General features: G+C 47.0%; 1 protein-coding gene across 1 annotated transcript in view; it reads right to left on the bottom strand.

The window, feature by feature from the left end:
* Window positions 1–13,624, bottom strand: part of FAT2 (FAT atypical cadherin 2) — a gene marked incomplete at both ends in the record, with an annotated part of 42,237 nt that overhangs the window by 14,279 nt on the left and 14,334 nt on the right. Inside the window, 8 exons of the mRNA XM_082771989.1 lie at window positions 348–737; window positions 1,525–1,758; window positions 2,183–2,336; window positions 3,622–3,818; window positions 5,655–9,707; window positions 10,701–10,911; window positions 11,334–11,609; window positions 13,056–13,195. Coding sequence (XP_082628115.1) covers window positions 348–737; window positions 1,525–1,758; window positions 2,183–2,336; window positions 3,622–3,818; window positions 5,655–9,707; window positions 10,701–10,911; window positions 11,334–11,609; window positions 13,056–13,195 — 5,655 coding nt within the window. The remainder of the gene's footprint in view (window positions 1–347; window positions 738–1,524; window positions 1,759–2,182; window positions 2,337–3,621; window positions 3,819–5,654; window positions 9,708–10,700; window positions 10,912–11,333; window positions 11,610–13,055; window positions 13,196–13,624) is intronic.

Genomic DNA, 13,624 nt, shown 5'->3' with positions numbered 1-13,624 from the left:
GCCCTTTCTTCTGACATACATGTACACACATGTGAAGAGAATAATGGGGAGTGTTAAACAGAGGCTGGGAAGATCAGAGGTGAAGGAGAGACAGATGTGAGAACAGGGAGAGAGAGGGGTAGAAGTGAAAGGTGGTAAGAAAAGACCTTCAGAGAAACAGAAGGGGAAAAGAGGGGGATGAAAGCCTGAGAAATGTTTAAGAATCAGCAAAGTGGGTGAGGGTGAAAGAGCAAAGGCATAAAAAGAGCAAGTGCAATACATTACAGTGATTAAAGTCAGAGGAGAGAAGAGCAGAAGTGCAAACCAAAAGGAAAAGAACCAGAGAAGGAGGCATCAGACCGTCTTACCTGTATTTGAGTTGAGCTGAAATTTCCCATGGTCATTGCCATTCACAATTTCATACTTGATTTCTGTGTTTTCTGTGTTGTCCCTTGTCAACGCTGACAAGTTGAGGACCTCCGTACCCACAGCCACATCCTCCTGTACCATAGCCATGTATTCAGGGGCCAGGAAAACAGGCAGATATTCATTTAGATCCACGACGGAGACGGTGACAGTGCCGAGAGCAGAGAGGGGCTCTGGGGAGCCCCGGTCGGTAGCACAGACTGTCAGCTCAAAGGCGGAGTGCTGTGAGTCCTTCAGGGGCTTTTCCAGCCGGATCACCCCCGTGGTTTCCTCAATTGAAAAGTGTCCATTGGCGGAGTCAGAGAGGGAATAGACCACCTCGGCGTTGGGACCTGGAAGGATAAGGGACAGGCTGCGTTGGTGCATGGGTAGGAATGCTGCTGGTTTAAAGGTTTTTTTGCAGTAGGAATGTAGGTACCTAAGTGACCTAAAATTTATAGATAAAATGGAGGCTGTATGGACATCCCCTTCCAAGGTGTCTCTGTCCACCTGCAGGTTCAGACATCGAGCCACCTTCAGCCATCAGCATCACATGTCTGTGTTTACTTGTGCTTCTAAGTCTTAATCCCCATGTTTTTAAATGCTATTTTCCTTCATCCCTGCTTCCAAAGCAGATAAATATCATCTTGCTTTTATATCACCGTAAGTTGAGTCTCTCCTGGAGAGGTTTATTGAAAGATCCTTTCTTAAGAGCCTTACATACATGAAAATCTTTCACTTTCAGAAGGACCTCTCCATCCATATCATCAACCCTCTCCAGACACAAAGCTCCTTTTCTTCTTATTGTGCCCATTCTCTTTCTCCATCTTTGGTACAATTTCTGTCCAGTTTGGAGCCCAGACAAACTGCATGTCACAATTTGTGCTGTGCATCATAGTTACAGTTCCTGAGCTTTTCCTCAAAGTCTTCAATTTTGTACAGATATTGTACTTCCTACAGCATCACAAAAGTGCTGATGCCAGCCTGCTAGCCGAGGACATGTCAGTGATGAGATCCAGGCACGTCTTGCCAAGGTTCAATCATCTGTGCCCAGTGCTGCTGCCCTCCCCTAAGTTTTAAAGGTATCTATTCAGGATGGAGGATGGACTCTGCTAAGAAGTAAATCCCATCCCGACTCACCTTCATCAAGGTCCCTGGCAGCAACCACAGCGATGGGTGTCTTTGTCGTGGTGTTGTCAAAAACGGCCACGGCGCAGTGGCTGGGGAAGAACCTGGGCGCGTTGTCGTTCGTGTCCTCCACGCTCAGCATGATGTCTGCCTGGCAGGAACGGCCTCCGCCGTCAGTCGCTTTGGCGACGAGGTGGTAGGTAGGCTTCTGCTCCCGGTCGAGAGGCGCAGAGGTGGTCAGTTCCCCTGTGGGAAGGAACAGGAGGTGGTCTTGGCTCCTGCAACCACAGCCGCAGCCCAGGAGGGCTCGGAGAGGCTCAAGCAGGCTGCGCCCTGAGCAAACCGTGGGAGGAACGGACTGAGTTTGAATGCTGGCTGTAATCAGGTTAATAGTGGTGATGTGTCCACACCAACAGCTCAGGGCTGTTCTCAGATCTCTGCCAGCCGTTGCCCTGGCAGGGCTTGGCACGGGGAGTCCTGCAACTCAGGCAGAACCTCATGCAAGGGATGCCAACATGGGATAAAAGTGCTCATAAATCTTTTATTTCAACCCCCCTTTGTAAACCTCACTGCATCAAGCCTCCTGCTATGTGACAAACCCCACGTAATCCCTGGAAGGATCACTGTGTCTGCCTGGACGGGAGGACACCTTCGCAGATCCAGGTCTCACCTGTGTGGGGGCCCAGCCGAAATTCCTCTGCACCGGGGCCGTGGAGGCTGTAGGTGATCTGGGCATTGCTACCAACATCAGGGTCAGTCGCTGATATTTTCAAAATGAAGAGACCTGGCTGAGCATCTTCAGAGACTCTCCCAGTGTAGAATATCTGGCAAAGACAGAAAGTGTGATTGGTATCTAAACCATCTCCAAAATACCTCCACTCCGTACGGGGAGGAACGGACTAGCAGAAGGTTCAAAGAGAAGGGCAAAACAGAGGAGAGCACAACGTGCCTAATGTCTAGCTGTTGTGAAAGACGACCACAACGTCAGGAGATGCGAGCACAGACTAGAAGACAGGCCTGTTATGTTTGGCACTTTTATGGCCCTAGCCAGAACAGCAGCCAACTGTGAAAACCACAGCCTGGGAAGGATACAGAACACTTGGAGAGAGGCTTGGAGATGAAGAAAATACGACCCATGGTTAACCTAATCAGTGCCATTTAGCTTTATAAAAATACAAATAAATATCAGAGCAATCATTTTAATTATGACTATCTGGAAGAGACTGTTGCATCCCTGTTTCCAGTATGATTCAATTTCAACACGTGGGCTGACAGATGATGCTGTGAAGCTCGGGAGCAGACAATTAAGAGTGGCTGCAAACCTCCATCTCTGCCTCTAGGAATGGGCCAGGTAGTTTTAGTAAAATGGATCTTGTTTGTGAACAGGGGGTCTCAATGACAGCTTGAAGCTCTTTTAAAGCCTAGATTTCTTCATTAGAAAGTGGTAAATAATAGATTTAATTTTTCTTATCCTCCCTCTTACACCAGGCAAAGAGCTGTTGAGGTTGCTATAGGGACATTTCAGCACCCAGTCCTTGTCCCTGCTGGGAGAACGTGAAGGTCAGTAATTTGCATTATGCCACTGGGATGAGGGTAGCCAGCTGCTAGGCTGTGGACTGGGACCAGTGGGAGGTGAGGACTGGGACCAATAAGCTCATTTCACACAAGCCTTTGAATCTCCTTTGGGAAACAACTGCTTCTGTCCTTTCTCACCACAAGTAAATCCATACCAGCGATCAGCTCTCTGCAGTAACAACACTCCTGATGGGAATCTTTCAGCTTAGCAGGATATAAACTTGGTAATTTACATGCCCCTACCCAGGAGGCTTCCTGGCATTGTTTATCTCCAAGAATTATCCTTCATAATGCTTAGGTGCTCACTTACTGCTGGCAAACATGCTTGGAGGCTAGATTTAATGTTCTTGCTTGACGTGCACCTTAATTAAATTTGCTAAGTATAATCAAAGCAACAGGATCGTGTGAGAAGAATAATGACAAGCCAAACCCTCTCAACATGTGCTCTTTCTGCCTTTTCTTCCTTGCTCTTGTGTTCTCTCCTTCCCAGCCACTCCCTTCATGCCCCCAGATGTACCGGGACAGATGTCTTACCTGACCGCACTCGGGGCTGTTGTCATTGATATCCAGAACAAAAATTTCCACTTCTGTGGTAGCCTGAAATTTCCCATCAGAAGCCATAACCTTGAGGAGATATTTCTCTGTATCTTCCCTGTCCAGAGGCTTCTTGGAAGAAATTGTCCATTCTCCTTCGATTTGGTTAACTTGGAACTGTCCTAGCGTGTCTCCTTCTAGAAGGGGCAAGAAGAGGCAAGAAGAAAAAAAAAAGAAAAAAGAAAAAAGGCATTTACTGAGCGTTGAAAATCAGAAGTGGTAAGGAATGGGGATATTCCATGCCAGTCCTGTAGGAGAGCTGAAGGACTTGCAGTGGTGACACGGAAAAGGCACTGCTATCACAGCAGTCAGGAGGGGAGTGGTTGGTCCACCTCGCTGCACAGCTGCAAAATACCCTGCACATTTCTGTTATGCACTGAGTATTACACTGGGGAGATGAATGGAATGGAAAGAGGAAACAGCTCACAATTGCAAAAATGTCTTTGTAATGTTCTGCAGACATGCATATTCATTGCTGCAAAACCACATCTTCTCACTTTCCTAAAACATGTCAGCCTTTTCGGTGTATGTTCCTAAAGGGATCTGAGAATTGCAGATACCCTGGAGACACTGGTTGGATTTTATTGTTACATACCATGTATAGTTTTATTTCCTTTTAATATTTAGATGCATTTAATATGTAGCTCTGCTTCCTGGAGCTACTTTTCATCCTATAAGACCAAAATGATGAGAGACATAGGTAAAATCGAGACCAGGCAGACTCGCCAGTCCACCGGATTCGTGTCTCTCCCACTGGTGCTATACAAGGTGGATATAAAAGGGGCAGATGCTGCCCCTGGAGAATCCCTCTCTTCTGGCAAGGAGCTCACGTCCTCTGCTGCACGCAAGCCATTAGAGAGAAGGAGAGAGCACACGGGGTAACGGGAGGCAATGAAGAGAGCTGGCTGCAGGGCTTGTTCATGCCAGGCTCTGAAGGGCCTCGTGCAGCCAGGTAAATTAAATTCACTCTCTTTCTGCTTTATGTGTGCAGTGGTGCTGTGGTCGTGAGTCTGGAGGCCACTGAGACATCTGCTGGCCTCTCTTCTGATGCTGGGAGACCCCAGCCCCTGCTCAGATTTAGCTCCAGCGTGTTTGAAATCAATGCGCAGGTGAACACAGGAAGTCAGGCTCTGCGTTCACCTCCTGCTATAGCACTACACTGCAGCTGTATTTATGTATTTTTGTGTAAAGTTTGACCGGCACTTTTAAGTACAAAGCAGCAAGAATATATGGTGTTCACCACTAACACAAATGTGCATTCTCTCAGGCTTAAAGTAATTGGAAGTTACTGCTTCCTTTAAAACGGCAGAAACGCTAATACAGAAATGAATTGCCTCTTTCCTCCCAAAGGCTTGCAAATTCCTAGGCATGCCATAAACCAACTGAAAGTACCAGCATTCCTCCCCTGTTTTGAATGGTTCCTATAACAGATAACAGGCTGCAGCATGATTTGGTTAAATGTTTTGACCCTGAAGGGTCTTCATTTGAGTTTGAGCAAACATTTTAATTTGAAGCATCTGTTCCAGGACCCCTTTGGGGTCAAACAGTACTGTAAAATCAAGCTTCTACTTGTGTAGATGCACAACAAACATTCCAGTATAACTTTTTGTTGTTTTACTGCAGTGGTTAATTTTAGTTGGCACAACTGATGCTGCAGGGATGCAAGAGTCATCTTTGGTGTTTCTTGTTAGCCAAAACACTCACAAAGACTGACGTGAACAGGAAAGTGTAAATAAATGAAATTACAGTACTGCGAATTAGTTTCTAAAGATTTTTGGATACCCTAGACTCTGTTAACCAAAGAGTCTTGCTCCTGGCAGAGCTCAGGCTTCCTATACTATTTCTGATAGGACTGTCAGTGTAATGCTATTTCTGTATCAGTATTTTACAAGACAAGGTATCAAAGCCTCACTTGGAGATGAAATTCTAATTATTTTTGCCCATTTAGAAGATACAAAGTCAGGCAAACTCACCGGTAATGTAGCAGGTGACCCGCCGGTTCTGCTCAGAGATGTCTGCATCGATGGTGCTCAGTGTGACAACCACCTGCCCGGGCTCTGCGTTCTCAATTACTGATCCTTTATAGAAGTCTGATGTGAACTGTGGGGCGTTATCATTTTCATCAGAGACAGTCACCTCCACCAGGGTTTGGGAAGAGAGTTGGACTTTCCTGCCATGGTCAGTGGCGACCACATAAAAACGATAAGTCTCCTGAGTTTCACAGTCCAGCTCTTTCAGTGTGGTGATCCATCCACTCTCTCCATCAATGGTGAAGAGTCCTCGGAGGTTGCCAGACTCTGCTTCCAAGCTGTAGGTCACCTGCCCATCGCTTCCAGTGTCCTGGTCGTTAGCTGTCACTTGAATGACTGTGGTTCCTGATGGCATGTTCTCCATGACAAAAGCTTTGTAGGGATCTGCCTCAAAAACAGGTTTGTTGTCATTGATGTCTTGCACTTGGATATTCACGGAGACCAGGGAGACCAGCTCAGTCTCCTGATGCGAGCAGTGAGCCATAACATCAATCTGGTACCACTTGGTGGTCTCATGATCCACTGCCTTTTTGATTTTCAAAGCCCCTGTTTGTTCATCCATTGTGAACACCTCGTCCTTGTTACTTTCTGTGGTGGTTCCCTTCACCAGGCTGTATATGATGGGATCCTCTGCAAAAGCTTTGACCGACCCTATTTCTGAACCTTCTGGAAGGTCCTCAGAGGCTGAGAATGTGTAAAGGGGCTCAGAAAACCTTGGCAATGTCACCTCCCTGGGGACAATTTGAAGGTTCACTGGGACAAGGGAGTTCCAGTGAGGGGGCCTGCCATCTTCAGCTTTCACCTTGAAGTTAAAGGCTCTGTTTTCTAAACCAACAAGGCTCTCTTTCACCTTAACCACCCCAGTGGCAGCATTGATCTCAACAAGGTCTTCTGCCACATCTTCCACGGAGTCAACGGAGTAAATGACATCTGCATTTGCACCTTCATCAGCATCATAAGCCAGTACCTGAATGACGGGGGAGCCCTTGCTTACATTGGACTGGATGGACAGCGTGTATTCAGATGCTTTGAACTGAGGTGGGTTGTCATTCTCATCTGTAAGGATTATTTTGACAGTGCAGAATGCCACCTTCCCACCCCCATCCTTGGCCATGACTTTAATGGCAATGACTCTCTCGGTGGAGTTTTCCCTGTCCAGTTTTTGCAGTGTGGTAATATGGCCTTTGTTATCTATGGAGAACTTCTCATCAGCAAGTTTATTTATGATGGTGTAGTCTATAGTGCCATACGGGCCACCGTCTGGGTCGATAGCCAGCAACTCAATCACTTTGGTACCTATCTCAGCATTTTCTGCCAGCTCTGCCTCGTACACATTCTGCCGAAAAGAGGGGCTGTATTTGTTGGCATTGGTGGTGTTGATATACACTGGCACTGTGCTCTTGAAAACTCCATCTGAAGCAGAAACTCTGAGATTGTAAGATGACTCCAAGTCCTTTTTGCAGCGGTTGAACATGGATATTATTCCAGAAGTGCTGTTGATGGTGAAATGCCTGTTGTCGTTGCCTGAGAGTATCACATATTCCAGTCGGGTGGTGTCTCCGCTGTCGGGGTCCAGGGCCTGGACTTTTATCACAATGTGCCCACACGTAGCCATTTCGCTTACCTTGGCTTCATACTGAAGCTGGCTGAACTCGGGAGGATTGTCATTGATGTCCATCACATCCACAATTACCAGGGCATCGCTGCTAAGTGGAGGCATCCCATGATCTGCAGCTCTCACTTTCATGCGAAACTGCTGATTTTTTTCATAATCAAGCGCTTGAGCTGTTGTTATTTGCCCTGTGCTGGCATCTATATTAAAGAACTTGGTAGCATCTGAACCATCATCCAATATCTGATAGGAGACAACTTTGTTTCTGCCTGAATCTTTATCAGAAGCAAAGATCTGGATAACAGGGGTATGCGCAGGCATACTCTCTGAGACAGACGCTGTGTAGATCATCTGAGAAAACACCGGTGGGTTGTCGTTAATGTCCTCTACCTCCACCTCTACCCTGGCTTCTGAAAAGGATCCTAGTGCTGTGTCTGTGGCTCTAACAGTGAACGTGTGTTTTGTCTCCAGCTCATAGTCCAGCTGGCCTGTGACAGTAAGGACACCGGTTTTGAAGTCGGTGCTGAACAGCTTCAGGGAGTCTTCTTCCACAATGTTGTAGATGAGGCGCAAGCCCTCAGGGCTGCGGGCCTGTATGTGGAGGATAGAGGTGTACAGGGGGATGTTTTCTGGCACCTTCACTCGGTAATACAGACTTTGGAACAGAGGGTTGGATTTATTCCTCACGCTGATCACAACCTCCTCTTCAGCGAGGAGCGGAGGCTCGCCTTTGTCCTTAGCAATGACTCGGAGGCTGTATTTATTCAATGCTTGGTAGTCAAGGGGCATCTTTAGTGAGATGTCTCCTAGGTAGGGGTCGATCCAAAAATACTTGTAGTCCTCTGCAAATGAGTAGGTAATGGCTGCGTTATTGCCTATGTCTTTATCTGTTGCTGATACCTGAAAGAGTACATCACCTGGCTCCGTGCCATCCTGCACCGAGGTGTAGTACGGCACGTTCTCAAACTGGGGTGGATTGTCATTGACATCCTCTACATAAACTTTGACCGTGGCTTGGGACACTCTCGGTGGTTTCCTGTTGTCCTTCACCTCCACCGCTACCTCGTGCATGTCTTGGGTTTCACGGTCAAATTTCACACCCTTGGTCTGGAGTACTCCAGATGCCTGGATCATTTTGAATCTTTCCTTCCCGTTCAAAAGTGAGTAGAAGAGCGGTTCATTTAGCTGATAGCCCTTGACCCCAAGAACAGTGAGAGTCTTTTCATCTGTAGAGTTCTCCATCACAGTTGCTGTGTATACATCCTGATCAAATTTTAAGCCAGAACCTTGTACTTGAGTTAAATTTAGTTTAACCAGAGCAGTGCTCTTATATAAGCCATCACCAGCTCTGACCGTGAGCTCACGGTGGCTTCCCAAGCTGGTAGCATTGAGAATGGAGATGAGACCAGTGAGTGGATGAATATAGAAAGCATTATCAAGGTTTCCTTCCACGATGCTGTAGGTTACCTCTGAATCTGCGTCTTTTGCCTGCACTGACAAAAGCTCCATCCCTGGATGGACAGGTAACAGGACAGAAAGCTCGTAAGTGTCTTTGACAAAGACTGGAGGTGAGTCATTCACATCTTTAACATGGATTGTCACCTTGGCTGGCTTGGATGCAAATAAACTGGGACTTCCACTGTCATGTGCGTGTACACTGAAGTGGAAAACTGGGGTAAGCTCATAGTCTATATCAGCACGACTGGTAAGGGTCCCTGTGCTGGGATCTACTGTAAAATATTTCAGTGCTTCTGGTTCCAAAATCTCATAGACCAGCAAAGCATTGGAGTCTTGGTCAGCATCTGTTGCGTGCGTCACCAGGGGAGCATTGCTCTCATCCAGAACCATGGTTTGTGACGGAGCGTTCTCCATGATCCAGCCAGTGAAGGCAGGCTTAACGAAGATGGGCACATTGTCATTCTCATCGATGACATAGATAAGCACCATTGTGTCCATAAAAGCTCCAGCCATGTTGGTGCCACGGACTTTCAACTGGTAAAAAGACACCTGCTCGAAATCTAAGCTCTTCTGGGTGGAAATAAGGCCTGACTGATAGTTCATGGAAAACACTCCATCTCCATTTCCATCTTTTATTTCATAGCTGACTGGTGACAAGCTTGTGGCTGAAACCTGGATCAGAGGAGAGCCAACAGAAGTGGATTCACTGATTTCTGTGATGTATTCGGGCTCTGGAAATTTTGGAGGGGTCCGATCAGAGGGTCTAATGCGGACATGCACCGTAGCAGAATCTTTAAGCTGGGGGAATCCTTGGTCTTCTGCCTTTACAATGAGTGTAAATCTCTCTTGCTTGGATGGGTCCAGTTTCTGGGCAACTGTAATAATTCCGGAATGTGGGTCAATGCTGAAGAAACCTTCCCCATTACCTGCAAGAAGAAAAATGACAAAGTAAAGAATGAAAACACCCTCTTGCTCTAGGCTTTCTGTGCCTCTTTTCTACAGATGCTCCTAATTTCAGACCTAATTAACATCTGTTTCTTTAATTGAGAGACAACAATCTTCTTCATTAATTTCTAAATAATTTTCATTCTAAGAACAATGAACTCATTGAGATCTATGGGCTAACATTTAAATCAATCAAAATGTAAATTAGAGAATAAATGCTCTTCTGATTTGAGCTTATTTAGTGGTGTCAGAGCTTGTGCTTGAGACTTCTGCCTTGTGTGCAGAACACGGCAGCACAGACGGTACTAGTTGCTTCAAGCCCTGTCATGCTTATAATTACCAATACTTCAGGAGCAATTAAATTCCCCAGTCCTTGATCTCAATTGCAGTGAGAAAGATGGAGTGGCGGATGGTTTATCTTCTGCAAAGAATTTGCCTGCTAAATAGGCAGTGTGGCACAACCACAAGTATTTAAGTCTTAATCTTTAGAGTAAATGATAAAATACCTGCCCACTGAGCTTGTATGACCCTAAAAGACAATCAGTTAATGCTGAGAGGCTGTTCCCCTTTTCTGAGGATGTATTTCTTGGTAGAACTGTTGGAATTGATGACAGAAGTTGTGCAAAGTGAGTAGTTTTGCCTAAATACTGGACAGTGATCCCTCACTCCATTCTGATGGATGGGAAGATCAGATTTTACGTTGTTCTGACTTGCCTGGTCATATTTTACCATAGATCGGTGACACAACACTGAACTGTCTTCTTAAGGAAGGATGCTAACATTCCATAACATGGAAATTACATTCTTGCTCTAGATTTTCTCTGGATAGGAAGGGAATGACAGCTCAGAAATGCGCAGTTTGCTGGTTTTTTTTGCAACAACCAGAGAAAGCTGGACAGCTGGCTGCCCACCAGCTACAGCACAGAAGCAGAGGCATGCTCATAGCCCAAACTGCCTTGCTGCATGGCTCTCACCTGCCTGAAGAGAGTAGTGGATTTCGGCATTGGCTCCTTGGTCCTGATCGAGCGCTCTGACTTGTATAACCTCTGTGCCCACCGCTGCTGAGTCCAGCACTTCTGCTTCGTAATGGATGGTGCTGAACTGCGGGGGGTGAAGGTTGCAGTTCTCCACGTGGATGATGACCCGAACAAAGTTCCTCTTGATGGGCACCTCCTGGTCCCGTACCTGCATGACAGGGAGGAAGAGCAGGTACGGTCACACTTAGGGAGCAGGCAGTCTTCTGTGCACTGGGCTCCCACTATTTTGTCAGGACCCTTACAGAGGCTGATGGGTTTCATCGATACCAGCCCCTCCTGCAAGTTTCAGAGCCAAAGCACAACCATGGAGTTGAAAACAAAAGTTAACAATTATCTGTGTTCCTGTTACAAGAAGCCAGTGGCTGTCTGATGAAAGTAGCTGGGTGAAGGGTGCATTTCACGGTTATGTTGTTAATTAGATTTATATAGTAAAATTTAACACCCTGCTTTCCTCTTCCCTGTCACTCTAGGCAAATTCTCCTTCAAAGACTTGAACCAGTCTGAATTTTTTCACCAACCCGTATATCCTGGTGAAGCTGAGGGATTTGGCAGGGTTTGGCTAGGACTCACCATCACTGTCAGGGTGTGTTGTGGCATGGGCTGGGAACTGAAGCCTTCTGCTGTTGTGAGGACCCCGCTGCTAGGATCCAGCTGGAAAAGTCTTGTGCTTTTGGGGTCCACGCTGCCATGAATGGTGTAGATCAGCCCCTTGCCTTTGTCCTTGTCTGTTGCGCTGACTTGAAGGATTTCCCTCCCCGAGGGGGTATCTTCAGGTATCCTCACCTCGTAATGGCTCTCCAGGAACTGGGGACGGTGCTGGTTGATGTCAATCACGTGGATAAAGGCCTGTTGGGGAGACAGCCCAGTGAGGGCAGCAGAGCCTTGAGAGCCATGATTTATGGAGCCATGCAAAATCTCATCTCCTATTCCCTCTTGGGTGGGACTGTGTTCTGAGCCCTGTAACCATCACAGCCTCTCCAATGCTTGGATCATGGTGACTGGGAACCCCTGCTGTGCCTTCTTCATGTGCGTGGAGAAGCAATGCAAAATAAAAGTTCACAATCTGCACTTTTTAGACAAATCTTCCCCTTTGAGAGCAAAGCTCTGAGAATGGCCTGTCTGGGCCCTAGTTGCAAAGTCACCTAGTTTCTTCTGTTTGGTCTCACACCCTGACTGTCCCTCACCCCCATACTGACTTGTTGACTGCATCTGAGGAAGTCCCAGGCAAGGGTAGTAATTTGTTTCCTTTAACAAACCTGAACATGCCATGGGTGTTTTGCACCAGCAGGTTTCCTGACATCTGCCAGGGGCCTTGAGTGCCAAAATAAACTTGGGGATGAGATGCAAGGTGGCAGGGAATGCACACCAGGCAAGGCAGGGCTTTGTTTGTTTATTTGGAGCAATACCTGAAGATAATTGAGATAGCTCTCCATTAGCAGTGCGTTTCACAGGAACAGAAGCGCTCCTCATTCATCATCCCCCACAAACCTCCCCAGCCAATTTCCCACGATAAGCGTCACTGGTGGGTGACTCATGATCTAGGCCTTCCTCGGTAGGGAGGGCTGCATTTCTGGCTGCATCTTAGTTATGGAGAGAACGGTTGGTGAAAGATCAAGCCCTGAACACCCCTCCTGAGGGTAGCTAAAGATACGTGAACCTCAGCAGCCACAGGAACGGGGGCTCAGGGACATGCCTGAGAGCAACGTGCCTCCTTTCACCTGCTCTTGTTTTCATGTGGCAGCTCCGAGGACACAGCACCTCTGCGTTTGCCCCGCTCAGCCCCAGGCAGCTCCGAGCTGTTATGCTGTTAGTGCTCCATGTGCTGGAGCAGCACAGGGCAGGACCTGACCTCACCTCCTGAAGTTGTGTCTGCGCTGGGTTTACAAGGCAGCGAGTCCCAGGCTGTGGTCCCACAGACCCAAGCATGACCTAGCTGCACACACATTTACCTTACATCTTAGTATGTTGTTCCAGCCATGCTGTAATTTGGTCTGAGCAGCTGAGAGTGAGCTGAGGGCTGAGTGTGTGCTGCCATCCCAGCTTGGCCAGTGGTGTAGCTGTGTCCCTATATATCAGCAGGAAAGGACACGGCTTTCCTAGACTGTTTGTGTTTCCAACAACATAAAAAAAATCTTAGTCTGGGACTTGTGCAAGACTTGTGTCACTGTGTAATGATAGATCACGGTGTAATGAGATTCTTGTACCTGGCACCTTATCAGTGGAGTCAGAAGGAAGATTCCCTTTGGCATATATTCATTCTCGATGGGTTTCTACTAAAGCAGAAAGGATTACCTGAGTTTTGATGGTAGTGGACCCGTCGGTGACTTCTACTGTCAGGTTATAGCTTGATTTTTTCCTTGCATCAAGGGCTCTTGCAATAACCATACTACCTGTACTCTTCTCAATATCAAAATCCATGTCATCATCGCCACCTGAAATAAGAGAGAAATGAAAAATAAAAAAGGAAATGGTGGGAGAGTTACAGCTACATTTCTGTCTGGAGCTAGCTACAAGCACCTGCATGGCAAAGGGATTTCAGGAGCTGCCAGGAGATCTGAAGGATGAGGATCTCCCCTCCAGACACTGTACACAAACCACACACCAAGCTCACGCCCAGCCACAGAGATACGTGGCATGCCAGGCAGTACACCTGGAATGGGGGTGTGTAGGCATTTACCCCTGGAACTCAGCTAGTTGGAGGCAGTGCCATAGGCAAGGTTTCCCCCAGATCTGGAAAATCAATACAAAATGTGAGGGATGGACACAAGAGACAGGGAAAACATGGAGAAGCTGGACAAGGAGGTAGTAACGGATAAGGACAAAGGAGTACGAGAGGAAAGATGAGGGAAATCAGAGAAAAT

Source organism: Aythya marila (genome assembly GCF_965140915.1).
Source record: "Aythya marila genome assembly, chromosome: 14".
In the NCBI taxonomy this organism is placed as follows: domain Eukaryota; kingdom Metazoa; phylum Chordata; class Aves; order Anseriformes; family Anatidae; genus Aythya; species Aythya marila.
Note: the sequence above shows the minus strand (reverse complement) of the source record. Positions and strands in the feature narration are given on the sequence as shown.